At 53.8% G+C, this 14,784-nt stretch overlaps 1 protein-coding gene across 2 annotated transcripts in view; it reads right to left on the minus strand.

Moving 5' to 3' along the window:
- The window catches only part of LAMA5 (laminin subunit alpha 5), a 97,722-nt gene that overhangs the window by 4,956 nt on the left and 77,982 nt on the right, over window positions 1-14,784 (minus strand). For both annotated transcript variants that reach the window (XM_064167847.1, XM_064167846.1), the window contains exons 39-68: window positions 14,651-14,752; window positions 14,482-14,565; window positions 14,012-14,242; window positions 13,357-13,470; window positions 12,979-13,106; window positions 12,666-12,746; window positions 12,029-12,243; window positions 10,589-10,689; window positions 9,714-9,894; window positions 8,997-9,140; window positions 8,763-8,914; window positions 8,576-8,686; window positions 7,056-7,167; window positions 6,373-6,543; window positions 5,431-5,627; window positions 5,218-5,334; window positions 4,986-5,140; window positions 4,628-4,769; window positions 4,209-4,311; window positions 4,008-4,121; window positions 3,702-3,881; window positions 3,461-3,603; window positions 3,077-3,262; window positions 2,715-2,851; window positions 2,131-2,284; window positions 1,873-2,006; window positions 1,586-1,748; window positions 797-925; window positions 495-646; window positions 10-142 (exon numbers count right to left, since the gene is read on the minus strand). In XM_064167847.1, the coding sequence (XP_064023917.1) occupies window positions 10-142; window positions 495-646; window positions 797-925; window positions 1,586-1,748; window positions 1,873-2,006; window positions 2,131-2,284; window positions 2,715-2,851; window positions 3,077-3,262; window positions 3,461-3,603; window positions 3,702-3,881; window positions 4,008-4,121; window positions 4,209-4,311; window positions 4,628-4,769; window positions 4,986-5,140; window positions 5,218-5,334; window positions 5,431-5,627; window positions 6,373-6,543; window positions 7,056-7,167; window positions 8,576-8,686; window positions 8,763-8,914; window positions 8,997-9,140; window positions 9,714-9,894; window positions 10,589-10,689; window positions 12,029-12,243; window positions 12,666-12,746; window positions 12,979-13,106; window positions 13,357-13,470; window positions 14,012-14,242; window positions 14,482-14,565; window positions 14,651-14,752 (4,266 nt within the window). The remainder of the gene's footprint in view (window positions 1-9; window positions 143-494; window positions 647-796; window positions 926-1,585; window positions 1,749-1,872; window positions 2,007-2,130; window positions 2,285-2,714; window positions 2,852-3,076; window positions 3,263-3,460; window positions 3,604-3,701; window positions 3,882-4,007; window positions 4,122-4,208; window positions 4,312-4,627; window positions 4,770-4,985; window positions 5,141-5,217; window positions 5,335-5,430; window positions 5,628-6,372; window positions 6,544-7,055; window positions 7,168-8,575; window positions 8,687-8,762; window positions 8,915-8,996; window positions 9,141-9,713; window positions 9,895-10,588; window positions 10,690-12,028; window positions 12,244-12,665; window positions 12,747-12,978; window positions 13,107-13,356; window positions 13,471-14,011; window positions 14,243-14,481; window positions 14,566-14,650; window positions 14,753-14,784) is intronic.

Raw genomic sequence — 14,784 nt, forward strand, 5'->3', positions numbered from 1 at the left:
TAGCCTTACCAAGAGGTCAGAGGTACAGCCGTAGCTCACACCAACAGTGCTCATCCGCTTCAGGTCGACATATTTGCCGAGAGCCTTCAAGCCCTTCATGCAGCCCCGGATGGGCCCACCCGTGGGGAAGAGTGTTTTCAAGCTGCAGGAGAAGCAGGTGGTGTTACCAGAGTAGCCCCAGGCAGGATCCAGCACTGAGCAGGATCTAGCCCTGCAGCTCTTCAGAGTGGCCATGATGGCCATGAGTATCTCAAGTGCCTCAGGCACAAGGCTGCTCCAAAGCACCCGGCACGTCCAAGAAGGACTCGAGGACACCTATCAGCAGCCTCACCCCTCACCAGAGATGGAGATGTCACATCTTCATGCCTACAGTGACAGGTGGTAACAAAAATTTCCAGCAGGGACCCAACATCCTTAGATGTGGCTGGGAAAGGGCCAGACTCCCCCCACACTGTCACTGGAGACTGTCCCACCCCACTGCAAGCTCTACCTACCTGGGGGGCAGCACAGCGGGGGGCACACCACCCAGATAGTAGGAGACAGCATTCTCCAGGGAGTTCTCCTGCTCCACCATGAAGATGGTGAGGCGCTCCAGCCGCACCAGGATGCGCTTCTTGTTATTCATTTTGAGGAGGAAAATCTGGATCTGGAGACAAGAAAAGAAAAATGATCCAGCAGCCTGGGGCAGTTAGGTCCATTTCAGAGGGCACCCTCCCCAAACCAGTGGTCTGGGTGTCCTGCAGCCTCTGGATGAGAAACCCCCAGACAAACCAAAGAGGTGCCTGTTCCCCCTTACCGCTTTGTTTGTGGTGCTGCTGATGGTGAGGGAGGAGTTGCTGCTGGGTTTTGCCATCTCCAGCCCAGTGCTGAAGTCATAGTAAAGCACCAGCTTCCCATCCCGGATGGCCAGACACAGGAACTGACCCTGGGGGAGGCAGTATGGACACTCAGACCCACGTCCTGGTGTCCAGCACTCAGCTGTGGTGCCAAGCCTGACCTGCTCTGTAGCACTGCTGGGAGCAGGTCCTCCTGCAGGTGCTCTAACACAATCATTGGGGATTTATGTGTGAGCAGCAGCCCAGTGCTGGGGTTGCACAGGAAGAGCTTTGCAGCTGAGAATGCTCTTTGCAGTACCACCTGCCCCAGTGAACCCTGGCATGGTTGACAGGGTCTGTGTGTGGGTGCTGTTGGAGTCTAGGAGAGCCTCTCCAGCACCAGACAAGTGATTGCTGCTGCTGTGAGGTCTGGGTCTAGCCCTCTTGTGGCTTTAAACAACAGTGCAGAATCACAGGACCACTGTGGTTGGAAAAGACCTTTAAGATCATCAAGTCCAACCATTATCTAACCATAATCCAACCATATCATATCTAGATGGCTTTTAAATACATCCAGGGATGGTGATTCTACCACTTCCCTGGACAGCCTGTTCCAGTCTTTGACAGCACAAGAAAAGCTGCTCCAAGTAGAAATGCCATCTCCAAAGCCCTCCTCTCCCCAGTGCCCTGAGCCGGGAATGCCTGCAAGAGGGGCTGGGATTGTTCTAGCACCTGAGAGGTGAAAGCTCCGCAGGGGAACAAGCACTTACCTGATTCTCCAGGAAGAAGATGATGCCATTGTAGGAGACCACCCGGATCTCCTGCTCAAAACGCTTTGTCGTGCCAAACTGGCTCTCAAACTTGATCTCTGCATAGCCAGTGCCATCAAAGTAGGAGCCATCAGTCAGCCAGGGGTCTCCTGTGGACTTGGACCTGAGCCACATAAGAAGAGGCCCAAGGCATCACTCTAAAGCCAACTGCCACATTCTGGGGCAGCCAAGAATCAAAGTGTGTGCCATGGACTAGAGCTGCCGCCAGCTCGGGCACGGTGCCCTACCTTGCACAGGGCTTCTCAGCAGTGGTATCCAGCTGGAAGGTGTGTTGGAAGTTGTAGAGGCTCACCACCTCCTCGTTCAGCGTGTCCAGCTCCAGGCACCCACGGTAGTTAGGATAGCGCAAGGTGGGAGGAGGCTGGGAATGAAACCAAACAGTCTGATCCCAATTTTCCCATGAAATCAAGGGAGTTTCCCTCCAAGAAGCTCCAAAGGTATCGCTGATACCTCCTAGAAGCCTCCCTCCCTGCTGCCTGTCTCACCGTGAAGCTGGAAGGGTAGCCACCCACGTAGAAGACCACGTTGTGCGGGTCGAGGTTGAGCAGCCCCTGCTCGCCCTTGGCCACGCTCTCTCCCTTGGTCTCGTGCACCGTCTGCCTCTCCACGATCACTGACATCTGCCCATACTGCAGGATCCTGCAGCAGGGGGGGGTGGTCAGGACCAGGAGAGACCCTCAAGTTGAAGCAAACCCTGCCCTCCCTGAGCAAAGGGCCTCCTTGAACAGCCCTGCCAAAAATGGGTGCATCTCCTACTGGTAAGCCCTACAGCAGCAGTGCATTGAGAGGACTCAACACTGCCACAAGGCTGAATGGATGCTCCATGAGCTTCATCTTCCCTCTCCAGAAGGCACCCTCAGACCCTCCATGACCTGGCAAGATACCACCTTCCCTGACATTTTTTTTTGAGGTATCTCAGTGTTGATCACACAGAGATGAGGGATTACAGCACCTCTGTGAGCCCAGGGCCTGTCTGGGCTTGGGCACAGCACTATCTGCATCTACTGCAGACTGCAGGAACAGTCCCCTGCTGAACTCCCTTGGGCTGCATCTTCTCTGTATCTCCTACCTGTTGATGCTGACAGTGGCAAACTGCTCTCCAATATCCTCATCAACAGTCAAGGAGGCTGGCTCCTCATCACCCAGTTTGTAGATCCAGTGCACTCTGCGGTCCTTGAGCACAATGCCCAGGTAGTCTCCAGTGGCCTGAACGAAGGGAGAGACAGGACCACACGCTGGCATCTGGGACCAGTTCTCTGATGCTCCTAGGGCTCAGCAGCCCCATTGGCACAGCTCTCCCCATCCACCTCCAGCCAGGCTGATGGCTGCACAGGGCCTGTTCCCCACAAAGACACCCAAGGGAGTTGGGTGAAGGGTGAGGGTGTCACGTCCGTCATCATGATTGCCCACTGACACAGGGCCCCCTCTCACCTCCCGGCTGCCCAGGTACAAGACAAAGCGTCCCTCCTCCTTCCCATCCTGCCGTCGCTGCCGGCTCCAGGGCTCAGGGTTTTGGATGTAGAACTTGAGGGATGTATAGGCTGCCAAGTCCTGCAGGTCGCTGGGCGTCCGGACCTGCACACCTGAGCTGCCATTGAACTTCATGGGGACTTTCACCTGGAGCGAGAGAAATCCGAACCCACTGCTGCTGCCTCTTGTCACTGCCAGCTCTACCAAATCAATGGAGTCTTCCCATGAAAAAATGGCCCTATTGGTGGCCCCAGAGCTCTTCTAGTTACCCCTCCATTTGCATGTGGTAAACTCCCATTCACTCCAATCCCCTGGCACCCTCTGCTCACTCTCCCCTGAGCTCACCTTGCTGGCAGCATTCCTTGCCTGCGTGATGAGCTGCCGGATCCGCACAATGTTCTCTGACACGGTGGCATTCTTGTTCTTCCTGTTCTCCAGGCTGCTCAGCTTCTCCAGCAGCAATGGGATTGTGCTTTCCAGGCTGGACACTGGGGTTGGAGAGGAGAAAGTAGTTTTGAAGGTTAGTGAAGAAGGAGGATGCAAAGATCTGGCAGTCTTGAGGCAGCCCAGCAGGCTCAGCACTCACCAGATTTCCTGGCGTCCTGGACTGCCTGGTTCAGGTCTTCATTTCGAAGGTCTCCATACTGGTCTTTCCACTCATCCAGATTCTTCTTCATGGTGCTCAGGGTATCTTCCACTCTTGCAGCTGTTTCATTGGCCTCAGCAGCTGCTGCTTTGGCATTCTGGATCATCTTTTTTGTGTCCTCTAGAGAGAAAGGAAAAAAGTCTCTGGGATTGCCAAGAACCAGAGGGAAGCACTCTGTGACTTGGGTCACAGACTGGGCATGAAGAAAGGAGCAGAGAAACGGAGTCTAGGTATCCCAGGACAAACCTTGGTCTCTGCTCAGTGTGTCCTGCACAGACTGGAGCTGGCTCAGAAGCTGCTCCTTCTTTGCACGGAGGTCAGCCAGCTTGTCCTTTGCTGTCTGCAGAGTGCCTTTAATAACTGCAGTTAAAGAAAGGCATGTGTTGGGTGCTGCATGACCTCAGTCCAGACCAGAGGACATCATGCCCTGCAAACAGCCTCTCTCACCTCCATTGAGCTTTCTCTGCTCCCTCCTCACAGCCTCCTCCAGGTTGCTGCTGTTCCTCTTCAGCTCTTTAGAGATGGCCCCGAGATTTTCTGAGATGACACTCTGTAAAAGAACCATTCACTGCCTCGGAGTCTGAAGAGGAATCTCAGTTTCCAGCTCTGGCTGTGCACAAAAATGCCTCTTCAGACATCTGTCACAGGGTGTGCTGCTAGGGTGAGATGGGGGTGATGGGGAGACACAAACTCTTACAGAGCCTGGCCCAAGTTGTGGCAGGACTTCTGCTCTCTAGCACAAAACAAAGTGCTCAGGTCTCAGAGAAAAGGGACAGCAGAGCTCCATGTGTGGGTGTGAAAAGCTAGAGGACCATTGAGAGAGTTTGGCTTTTGCTCCTCCTCCCAGGACTGTCCCCAGCACGCACCATCAGAGCCTTGCTGGCTGCCTCGTCAGCATTGTGGGCTGCTTGCTCTGCTTTCTTCACAGCTTCAATGATGCTGGCATAGGCATTGGAGGCATCGATCGCCCGCTGGATAAAGCCATCCTGGTTTGTGTCCTGGATAATGCTGCATTGGAAGATACAGCCATTAAGTCCACAGAGACTGCTCATGCTGAACTCTCACCCATGCCCCTATAGACCTTTGGGTCCTCATCAAAACGTGTTCTCCAAGATAAAGCTTTGGAGATGGCAGCCCACTGCTTGCGCCATGACGCTGCAGCTTCCCATCCCCAACTCGGGTAGGAAATACCCTGATAACCAACAGTCAGGACTGGTGTCTCACCTGGACAGGTTCCTTGCAAGCTCATCCAGCAGCCGGGCATGCTCCTCTGCCTGCTCCACAATGGGGATCTTGCTGCTGGCTGGGGAGAACTTCTTGACTCGTTCAGTCAGGGGCAGCTTCGCCCCATCCAGCAGAGCTGCCATCTTCTCATAAGCCTAGAAGCACACATGCCACTCCTGAGGGCTGCCACCCTCTCATGCTCTACCCAGGGCAAAGCACCTCCATCACTCACCTCCTTTGCACTCTCCATTTTCTGTAGGAAGTCAGACACCTGGGCCAGGGAGTCTCTGGCCATCTTCAGAGTCTCCTGCACCAGCACGTGCTGCTTCTGGAGCTCACGGCTCTTTTGCTAAGCACACAGAAGCAGGGTTAGGCACCACCAGGGCTGGCACGAGCCCTCTCCCACCTCTGCATGGCAGAACAGGACCACCTGGTGAAGCTCTACCTGGCTCTCCTCCAGGTTGTTGCGGTTCAGGCTGTTCAGGTCCTCTGTCTGCCTGGTTTTGTTCACAGCCTCGTTGAGGGCATCACGGAGATCCATCAGCTGGGAGCTGTGCTGTGCCAGCTGGTCCCGGATGCTGCCCATGAGGTCCTGGTTGGACTGCCAGCGGGCATGCAGCTCACTCTTCACCCGGTGCAGCACTGAGGACAGGGAGATGAGAACTGTTGTTGAAGTGCTCTTCCTGTGCTTGGTTGTGCACAAGCCTGGTTCTGGTCTCACTTGTCAGGTATCAAGGCTAGAAGCAAACCTTTTCCCTCCCTCTCTTTCTTTCAGCCTGGACAGAATAGGATCTCATCCAAAATTAGCTCTAAGCCCCAGTGCTGGTGAGAGGGATGGGATCTCTATCAGAATTATGACCAGGAATGCCTGAAAAGCTCTCGATGATGGAGAAACCCCACCTGAGACCTGACCTAGTGCCTGATTACTCCCATTGTGAAAAATTACTTCCTTCTATCCAGGGCCAGGGTATAATTGCAGCCTTCAGCTGCTGAACTATCTTCTGCCACTGGCTGTCCATCAGAAGCACTTGCTCTTCACACTGCAACCATGCCTTGTTATGCACTGAGGCTTTGTCCTGGAAACACAATCCCTTGGCTCCTACAAGGTTGCCCTCAGGATGGCTGAGCTGCTGAGGGTGGTGGGTTGTCAGTTGCTACTCTGTGCCTCTTTTCTGGGATAAAGAACAACCCTAGGGAAAAGGAGCTAAAAATAGGCTGCCATGGGGGACCCTAAGATTGCTGTAAAACTTGTTGGAGGTCCTGCTCTATCCAGCCATGTGCTCTCCAGCCATGACTAGGACGTGTAGTGTTTACATGAGCTTCAAGCCAGGCTTGAGGAATGGTCGGACCCAGCAGGATCTGCCCCACATCACTGAGCCAGACTCACACTTCTGAGCCTCCTCGTGCTCACGCCTTGCCAGCTCCTCCTGGCTGCCCAGATTCCTCTCCTTCATCTCCCTCAGCATCCTTTCCACCTCAGCCATCTTCTGCCGAAACTCCTCAGTGGAGGTGGTGCTGGCGTTGGTTGTCCCCAGCCTGGCCATCTGCTGCACCAGGTCTGCAGAGAAATCCAGATCTCATTAGCACTGACATCAGGTCCTTTACAACACCCCCAAGATTCTGTCACTCTCAACAACCTGCAGCCACCTTCCAAGCAGTACTCAGGACCTAAGTTGCCTGAGACCACCCAGAAGTACTGCCTCACATTTGTCTCTTTGGCTGTTATGGTAACGGATGTTACATCCCAAGCACCTTGCTGTGACTTTACCTCCTCTCCTAGATCCAGTCACTTACTGACTTGCTAAACCCCTCCTGAAGCACTAGTCCAGAGTGTCCTGGATTTATGCATTTTAATAACTTCTGCACAAATTTAATGCTCTTTTCCCAAACACTATGCTTAGCCAAACAGCTGGGGCTCACCAGAAGCCTGGTTTACCCCAGCAGCTGGAACTCTGCAGGGATCTCAATCTCATTTCTATGTCCACTTGTCTTCCACACAGCTCTTTCTGCTTGGTACTGTTTGAAAGCAAGAGTGTGGCATTCCAGCAGGAAAACCCCTCCTTGACCCACCTGCAATGCCTCTCTGAATGCTCTGGAGATTCAGCAGGAGCTGCTCCCCACTCTGGTATGTCTCTCTCGTATGCTGCTCGATCCGGGCTGCTTCTCTTTGAGTCATTGTCATCTACCAGAAACAACACTGGCTTAGCTGAAACATGGTTTATGTGACCTGTCAGCTGCAAAGACCTTCCCAAAAGCCACATAAGATTTAGGAATATGCTGCTTTTGATGCCCTTGGATGGTATCTCCTTCACCAGCCTGCTCTGTGCTGCTCACTTACAATGCATTTAGTGTCTTTATGCAGCACCTTCAGAAAAGAACGAGTAATAAATGCAGCTCCCATGCAGCTGGCTCTAGATCCTGCAACAGCCTTAAGAAGAGAGAGGACAGCATTGTCCCATGCTCTTAATGCAAGAAAAAGCCTAGAGCCTGAAGCCAGGCCCATTCAGGTCCTGACCTGGACACAAGATGAGGTGAAGAGTTGCAGTTTAGCTGCTGAAAGCAGAGCCACGTGTAAGCGCATGTATGTGTGTCCATGCAGCTGCCCTGGGACGTACACCAAAGAGAGACTTTTCCCTCCCTCACTGATTAGATGCAGGCAGTTTATCAAATCAAATCTTGCTCAGTTTGCAAGTTCTCTGAAGGCAAAGCTGATGTTTTTCAGACTGCATCTTGCAAAAGGTGTTGCTGTTTAGAGGCCTCCAAGGCCTATTACAATAAAAAGGGCACATCAGGCACAGAGTTGGATGTTTAAGTACATTCCATGTATGTTGCTTCTAGAAATGACATTTTGCTGCATTTCTTTTACTGGTTGAAGTTGGAGCTACCTCAGAAGCAAGTAGTAAATCAAGAAACAATTATCAATCTCACAAGATATTTAAGAGCCCTTCAAGGGAGGAACGAAGGTAGTCTAACTTGAGTATAATCATAGAATAACCACAGAATCAACCAGGTTGGAAGAGAACTTCAAGATCACCCAGTCCAACCTAGCACCCAGCCCTGCCCAATCAACCAGACCATGGCACTAAGTGCCTCATCCAGAGTTTTCTTGAACACCTCCAGGGATGGCAACTCCACCACTTTCCTGGGCAGTCCATTCCAATGCCAATCACTCTCTCTGTGAAGAACTTCCTCCTAACATCCAGCCTATACCTCCCCCAGCACAACTTGAGACTGTGTCCCCTTCTTCTGTTGCTGGTTGCCTGGCAGAAGAGACCAACCCCACCTGGCTACAGCCTCCCTTCAGGTAGTTGTAGACAGCAATGAGGTCTGCCCTGAGCCTCCTCTTCTCCAGGCTCTCTCAGCCTCTCCCTCACAGGGTTTGTGTTCCAGGCCCCTCACCAGCTTTGTTGCCCTTCTCTGGACATGTTCCAGTATCTCAACAAGTAAGAGACCCCAAGCCCCAAGCCTGGTGCTGGCTGGACAGGAGATCCATCCTGCCAAAACCAGGCTCCTCACAGCCTTCAAAATCCTCATTTTGGATAAAAGGAGAGACATGTAGTCTGGCAAAGGAAGATGGGGAGATACTCTACTTTGTGCTGCAGTGCATTGAGGTCCTGTGTGAGGTCCATGTTCTCATCCTCCAGCTCATCAGCCCTTTGCCTGACCTTGTTCATGGCTCTCTTGGACTCACGCAGCTGGTTCTGGAAGCAAAGAGCTGAGGTCAGGCCAACAGGCCAGGCAACACAGGCAGAAAGGGACGTCAGACCTTCCACCTACAGCGATAGTCGCGATGGTGCCGTTGAGCCCGTGGAGGCGAGCCCAGGCGATGGAGCTGGCGCTGAGGTTGACCAGCTGGCTGCGGATGGAGGGGAAGGATCTCTCGACCCCCTGCAGATCCTCCAGCAGAAGCAGGACGCAGCTGTCACACACTGCCAGGGAAAAGGAGCGGTCAGCAGAGGTCCCTGTGCCGGGGCTTCCCTCACCTCCTTCCCCAGGCTGCAGGACACAGACCTTCACACCTCACGCTGTCCGCGCCGCTCGCCACCGGGATCTCATGCTGGTGCTCGCAGACGTCGCACTGCTTGCCGGTCAGCCCGTTGGAGCAGGTGCACTCCCCGGTGCGGGGGTCACAGGAGCCCCCTCTGCACTCACACTCTGCCGAGTTCAATAACAGGGAAAACACCCCACTTTGTGCTGCTGCCACCCCAGAGAGAGGGCAAGGGGAGTCTTTATTCCAGCTGTGCAACTGCTGGAGGGCACCTACAAGAAAGCTGGGGAGGGACTTTTTACAAGGGCTTGTAGTGACAGGACAAGAGGGAATGGATTGAAGCTTGAGGAGGGGAGATTTAGACTGAAAAGTAGAAAGAAATTCTTTACAGTGAGGGTGGTGAGATGCTGGGACAGGTTGCCCAGGGAGGTTGTGGATGCCCCCTCTCTGGAAACATTCAAGGCCAGCTTGGACAAGGCCTTGAGCAACCTGGTCTAGCAGGTGTCCCTGCCCACGGTGTCAGGGGGTTTAGAACTAGATCTTTAAGATCCCTTCCAACCCAAACCATTCTATGATCTCTGCTTGTCTACCTGCCACTGCCAGGGGTTTCCCTGTGCAACCCAGCAGAACGCACAGGACCAGCTGTTTCGACCTTTAGCAGTTCAGCAAGCAGATGTGCCACCACTGCCCTGCCCCACTGCTGCCTGTGCAGGAGCCATTCCCCGGGAAGCAGGACTCACTCCTACAGCCGCTCTCGCTGAAGCCCCAGTAGCCAGGGGCACACTGCTGGCAGCGCGGGCCGCTGACGCCGGGCAGGCAGCTGCACTGCCCTGTCTGCACGTGGCAGCTGCTGCCCACAGCACCGATGTCACAGTCACACCTCCGGCAGCCAGAGCACCCCTCGAAGCCATAGTAGCCTTCCTAGGGAAAAAAAGCAGGACAGAAGGTGCCCTCTTCAGTAACGGGACGTGTGTGTCTCCCTCCTGGGGCAGGCTGAGGTGATGTGGGACCCCTGTCTTGATTTCTAGGGAGTGTGTTGACCCCCACAGAATTTCTATCAACATGGGGCTGAAGCACCTCTCCTATGAGGACAGGCTCAGCCTGGAGAAGAGAAGGTTCTGGAGAGATCTTAGAGCAGCCTTCCAGTATTTAAAAGGGGTCCACAGGAAAGATAGGGAAGGACCCTTGTGAGGGAGTGTGTAGCAATAGGACAAAGGATAATGTATTTAAACTGAAAGAGGGAAGATTTAGATTAGATATTAGGGAGAACTCTTCACTGTGAGGATGGTGAAACATTGGCATAGGTTGCCCAGAAAACTGTGGATGCTCTCTCCATGGAAGTATTCATACAAGGCCAGGTGGGATAAGACTTTGAGTAACCTGGTCTAGTGGAAGGTGTCCCTGCCAGTGCCAGAGGGGCTGGAACTAGATGATCTTTAAGGTCCCTTCCACTGCAAACCAATCTGATTTCACCACATACAGGCAGATCATGCAAATACAGCCTTAACCACCTATCTGCCAGCAGTGCTCTGCTCAAAGGTCTGGGGACAACACCTCAGGGTTGCCCCTTCTTCCTATATGAAGGACAGACACCCAGTATGTCAGCAGCCCTCACCTCGCAGCGGTCGCAGTGCTGGCCTGTCACTCCAGCCTTGCAGAAGCACTGGCCAGTTTGTGGATGGCACATGTCAGTGCCACAGGGTGAACAGCTGCACTCTGCCAGGGAAAAAATGCACCCAGTTAGAGACCAAAGAGCCTCACAAACCTTATTCCCACCAGGGAGCCTGATTTCCCCCTTATCAATCACAATCAGAGCAGAGCCTCTCCTGTCTTGGATTCCCTCCTTATTCTCGTGACACCAGTTGGCAGCCAGTCACTAGTGGTGTGCCACAGGGATCAGTGCTGGGTCTAGTTCTGCTTAATATCTTCACTGATGATCTGGATGAGGGGATTGAGTCCATCATCAGTAAGTTTGCAGGTGACACCAAGTTGGGAGCATGTGTAGATCTGCTAGAGGGCAGGAGGGCTCTGAGGACAGAGTGGCTGGAGAGCAGCCAGGCAGAGAGGGACCTGGGGGTACTGGTTGACAGCTGACTGAACAAGAGCCAGCAGTGTGGCCAGGTGGCCAAGAAGGCCAATGGCATCCTGGCCTGGATCAGGAATAGTGTGGCCAGCAGGACCAGCGGAGTCCTTTTGCCCCTGCACTCAGCACTGGTTAGGCCACATGTTGAGTGCTGTGTCCAGTTCTGGGGCCCTCTAGAAGATGAAAGATGTTGAGGTGCTTGAATGTGCCCAGAGAAGGGCACCAAGGCTAGGCAGGGGCCTGGAGCACAGCCCTGTGAGGAGAAGCTGAGGGTGTTCAGCCTGGCAAAAAGAAGGCTCAGGGGTGACCTCATTGCTCTCTACAACTACCTGAAAGAAGGTTGTAGCCAGGTGGGGTTGGTCTCTCCTGCCAGGCACCCAGGGACAGAACAAGAGGACACAGCCTCAAGCTGTGGCAGGGCAAGCTCAGGCTGGATGTTAGGAAGAAGTTCTTCACAGAAAGAGTGACTGGCATTGGAATGGGCTGCCTGGGGAGGTGGTGGAGTCACCATCCTTGGAGGTGTTTAAAAGGAGGACGAATAAGGCACTTAGTGCCATGGGTTAGTTAATTAGAAGGGTCAGGTGATAGTTTGGACTTGATGATCCTAGAGGTCTTTTCCAACCTGGTTAATTCTGTGATACTGTGACCGTGTGACACCCGCCCAGGGCAGACTCTCTTGTGAGCTGCAGATTAGGCTGCTGCTCCTCACTGCTGCTGCAGAAGCTGCTCAGGACAAGACCGTTCCTGCCCAGGTGTGGTTTGGTAGCTCACATTTAGGCAGGGATTGGAGGTTATGGAGCTGTGATGCTGGGCAGATTTTTGGAGTAGTTTCTTTCTTTGTTACCATCCTCAGAGGATGCCTACATGTGTGACTGTCTGGGGAAACACACAACCTGGATAAGGTGCTAAATATGCCCCTGGTCGGTCTGTCCATCCTCCCCCTGCCCAGTCCTTGCTGCCTGCCCCACTCACGAGTGCAGTTCTTGGCTGTCACCGCGTCCCCGTAGTAGCCGGGGGCGCAGAGCTCGCAGCGTGTGCCGGCCGTGTGGTGCATGCAGCCGGTGCAGGCGCCCGTCAGGGAGTCGCAGCTGCTGAAGAGCATGTTGGGATCCGTGTTCCCGCTGCAGTCACAGGGCTGGCAGGAGCTGCCGATCACCATGGGGTTGCCATAGTACCCCGGGGCACACCTGGAGAAATCGAGCAAGTCCAAACAGTCAGCGCGTCAGGGGCAGCTTCACAGCTCATCTCTGTCCTGTGCTTGGGCTGTGCAATTGTAACAGTGAGAGCATCCAGCACTCGGGGACCTCAAAGCGCTTTGTGTTTTGCCTCGTGGTACCTCAGAAAGGTGCCATCACCACCAACTGTGAGTTAAGGCAGAGCATGGCTAAGGAACCCACCCGCCCTGACTCAGTGTGTCGGCAGCAGAGACAGCAGAGGGGCACCTGCAGGCTGAAGAGGACTGAGGGACCTGCCAGAGCTAAGCGTGCTGGGAGCAGAGCCAGCTGTTGCCTCTGCAGTCTTTACCAGGACAGCTTCTCTTCTGCCATGGCAGTGGCTGCATGGGAATAGTGTGTGTGAGGCCATGAAGCATGGGTGCCACCACCCTTACCGCTCGCAGTGGGGTCCAGCGTAGCCAGGCTTGCAGAGGCACTGCATGTTGGAGCCTTTGTGGACACAGCCAACGGCAAAACTGAAACGAGAAGGAGTGAACAGGAAGCTGCAGGTACTCCTGACATCATGCCAGGGGAGTTCATTTCCTGGTGCAGGCTGCTGAGGCCTTGGATGTGGTTTGAGGCTACAAATAAGTCTGGCCCTGGGACACCTGCCAGGGCCAGTCGAGCCAGTGTCCCAACGTGGCACAGAATGGTTTGCAGTGGTTAAACAGTGAAGCCAAACAGGCAATCCCATCCAAGGGTGCTTACTTGTTGGAGGCAACTGAAAGAGGGCATGGACACCCAACACACTGCAGGGGTTCCCCAGCAGAGGGATTGCCCATGTAGCCATCCTTGCATCGTTCACAGTGGTCTCCTTCTGTGTTGTGCTGGCAGTTCTGCAAGGAAGAGGCAGGCTGTGGGCTCAGCACTGACAGCAACGTTGTGCTACACTTCAGTTTCTCTTTCCCAAAACTGTCTTGCACCCTGAGCTGACCCTGAGTGGGACCACCCCTGAAATGGCACACACAGCTAATGCTCCAGTTCAGGCATGGCCCTGCCAGCTCAGTTAATGGGTAAGGAGCTTCTGAATCCCATGCTGCAGACCCTACAGCTCCAAATTATCCTGCTGCTTCTCTGTTCACTTACAAGGCATATGCCAGAGCCCGGCAGGCACTGGTCTGAGTGGCCATTGCAATGACATGGGATGCATTTTCCCAGGAAGAGCCCCTTGGTGTCCCTGTAGTAACCTGGAGCACATTCCTGAGGAGAGAGAAAAAGGGAGATCTGAAAACCATCTCAACATTCAGGCAAAGCAAAGAGACTAATTTAGTTTCCATAACAAAATTCCCATAGGATTGCACTGATGGAGGAATAGCAAAGATTTTTTCAGTGCCATTTTTTCCTGCTTCTGGTCAATAGGAGGTAACTGGCCAGGCCTGTTCTTCCAAGGTATCACATGCACTTAATTTACATCTGCAACATCTCAATGATATCCATATTGTGCCTCTTCCAACAGAGCAGATGCAGTCAATGTACCTCTCCCAGGTGCACTGTGTTGTGATGGGAGTGGGAGCAGGCTGCTGTGGGGGAACCTGGGAGATATTGTTCCTTCCTCCAGACCAACCTGAGCTTTCAGCTGGAGCTCTCAAGGCCTGGCCTAAAATCTCTGACAACACTGCTTGGCATAAACGCCTAAACCCCACAGCTGCTACCTACACCAAGCACAAGAGGTGACCAAGACTCCAGATGGCAGCTGTTCGACTCCTCTTTGCTGAAGCAACATGTCCCCTGTCAGCCCTACCTGGCAGGAGTCCCCTTGGTAGTTAGCTGGGCAAAAGCAGAGCTCCACATTGCTGGCACGGATGCCTGTAGCTGCATTTGTTGCTGTCTCCAGGACCACGCGGCGCAGGGACACGGATGAGGAGAGCTGGGAGAAGAGCGCTCGGATCTGCAGCTGCTCCAGGTTTGCCAGCACCATCATGAGCTCCTCTCGAGACACAGGGTTGTGTGTCTCTGTGTGCCTGAAGTTACCCTAGTGGGAAAAGACCTGGTGGGTTACTGGCAGCAAGCACAGGCACCAGAACATCCAGCCCAGCCTTCACTTCCTTGCTACTGGGATGTCTCCCCTTTACACAGGTAAAAGAGCCCCTGGATCTTCAGAGCCAGTTTTGCTGCAAGAGGCAGCATCCTAAAGATTGAGTTCAAACCAATGGTCCCTTCCATCCACAAGCTCATGTTGTTCTTGGTATGCAGGTGTGTGTGGAAACTCACCTCCACCAGCTGCAGCTGGCCTTCATGAACCTCCCCTGGGGACGGGTAGGTGCCTTCCAGAAACATGATGCTCATTTGATTTCCCTGGAAAAAGCAAGCAAGGTGTCAGTCTCCACCTCATCCTGCTGAGGCATTAGTAGGGGATGGCAGGGAATTTCTTAGGATGCACCTTCAGGATCACATCTGGGCGAGACTCCATGGGAATGAAGACGTCTCCCCTCCGTGGGTTGGAGTGCAGCTCATAGCGGAGATGCCCACCATAGGAGGAGACCTAAGGGAGGAGCAAACTGCATGTGCTGCTGC

Source organism: Pogoniulus pusillus, chromosome 29 (genome assembly GCF_015220805.1).
Source record: "Pogoniulus pusillus isolate bPogPus1 chromosome 29, bPogPus1.pri, whole genome shotgun sequence".
Lineage (NCBI taxonomy): Eukaryota > Metazoa > Chordata > Aves > Piciformes > Lybiidae > Pogoniulus > Pogoniulus pusillus.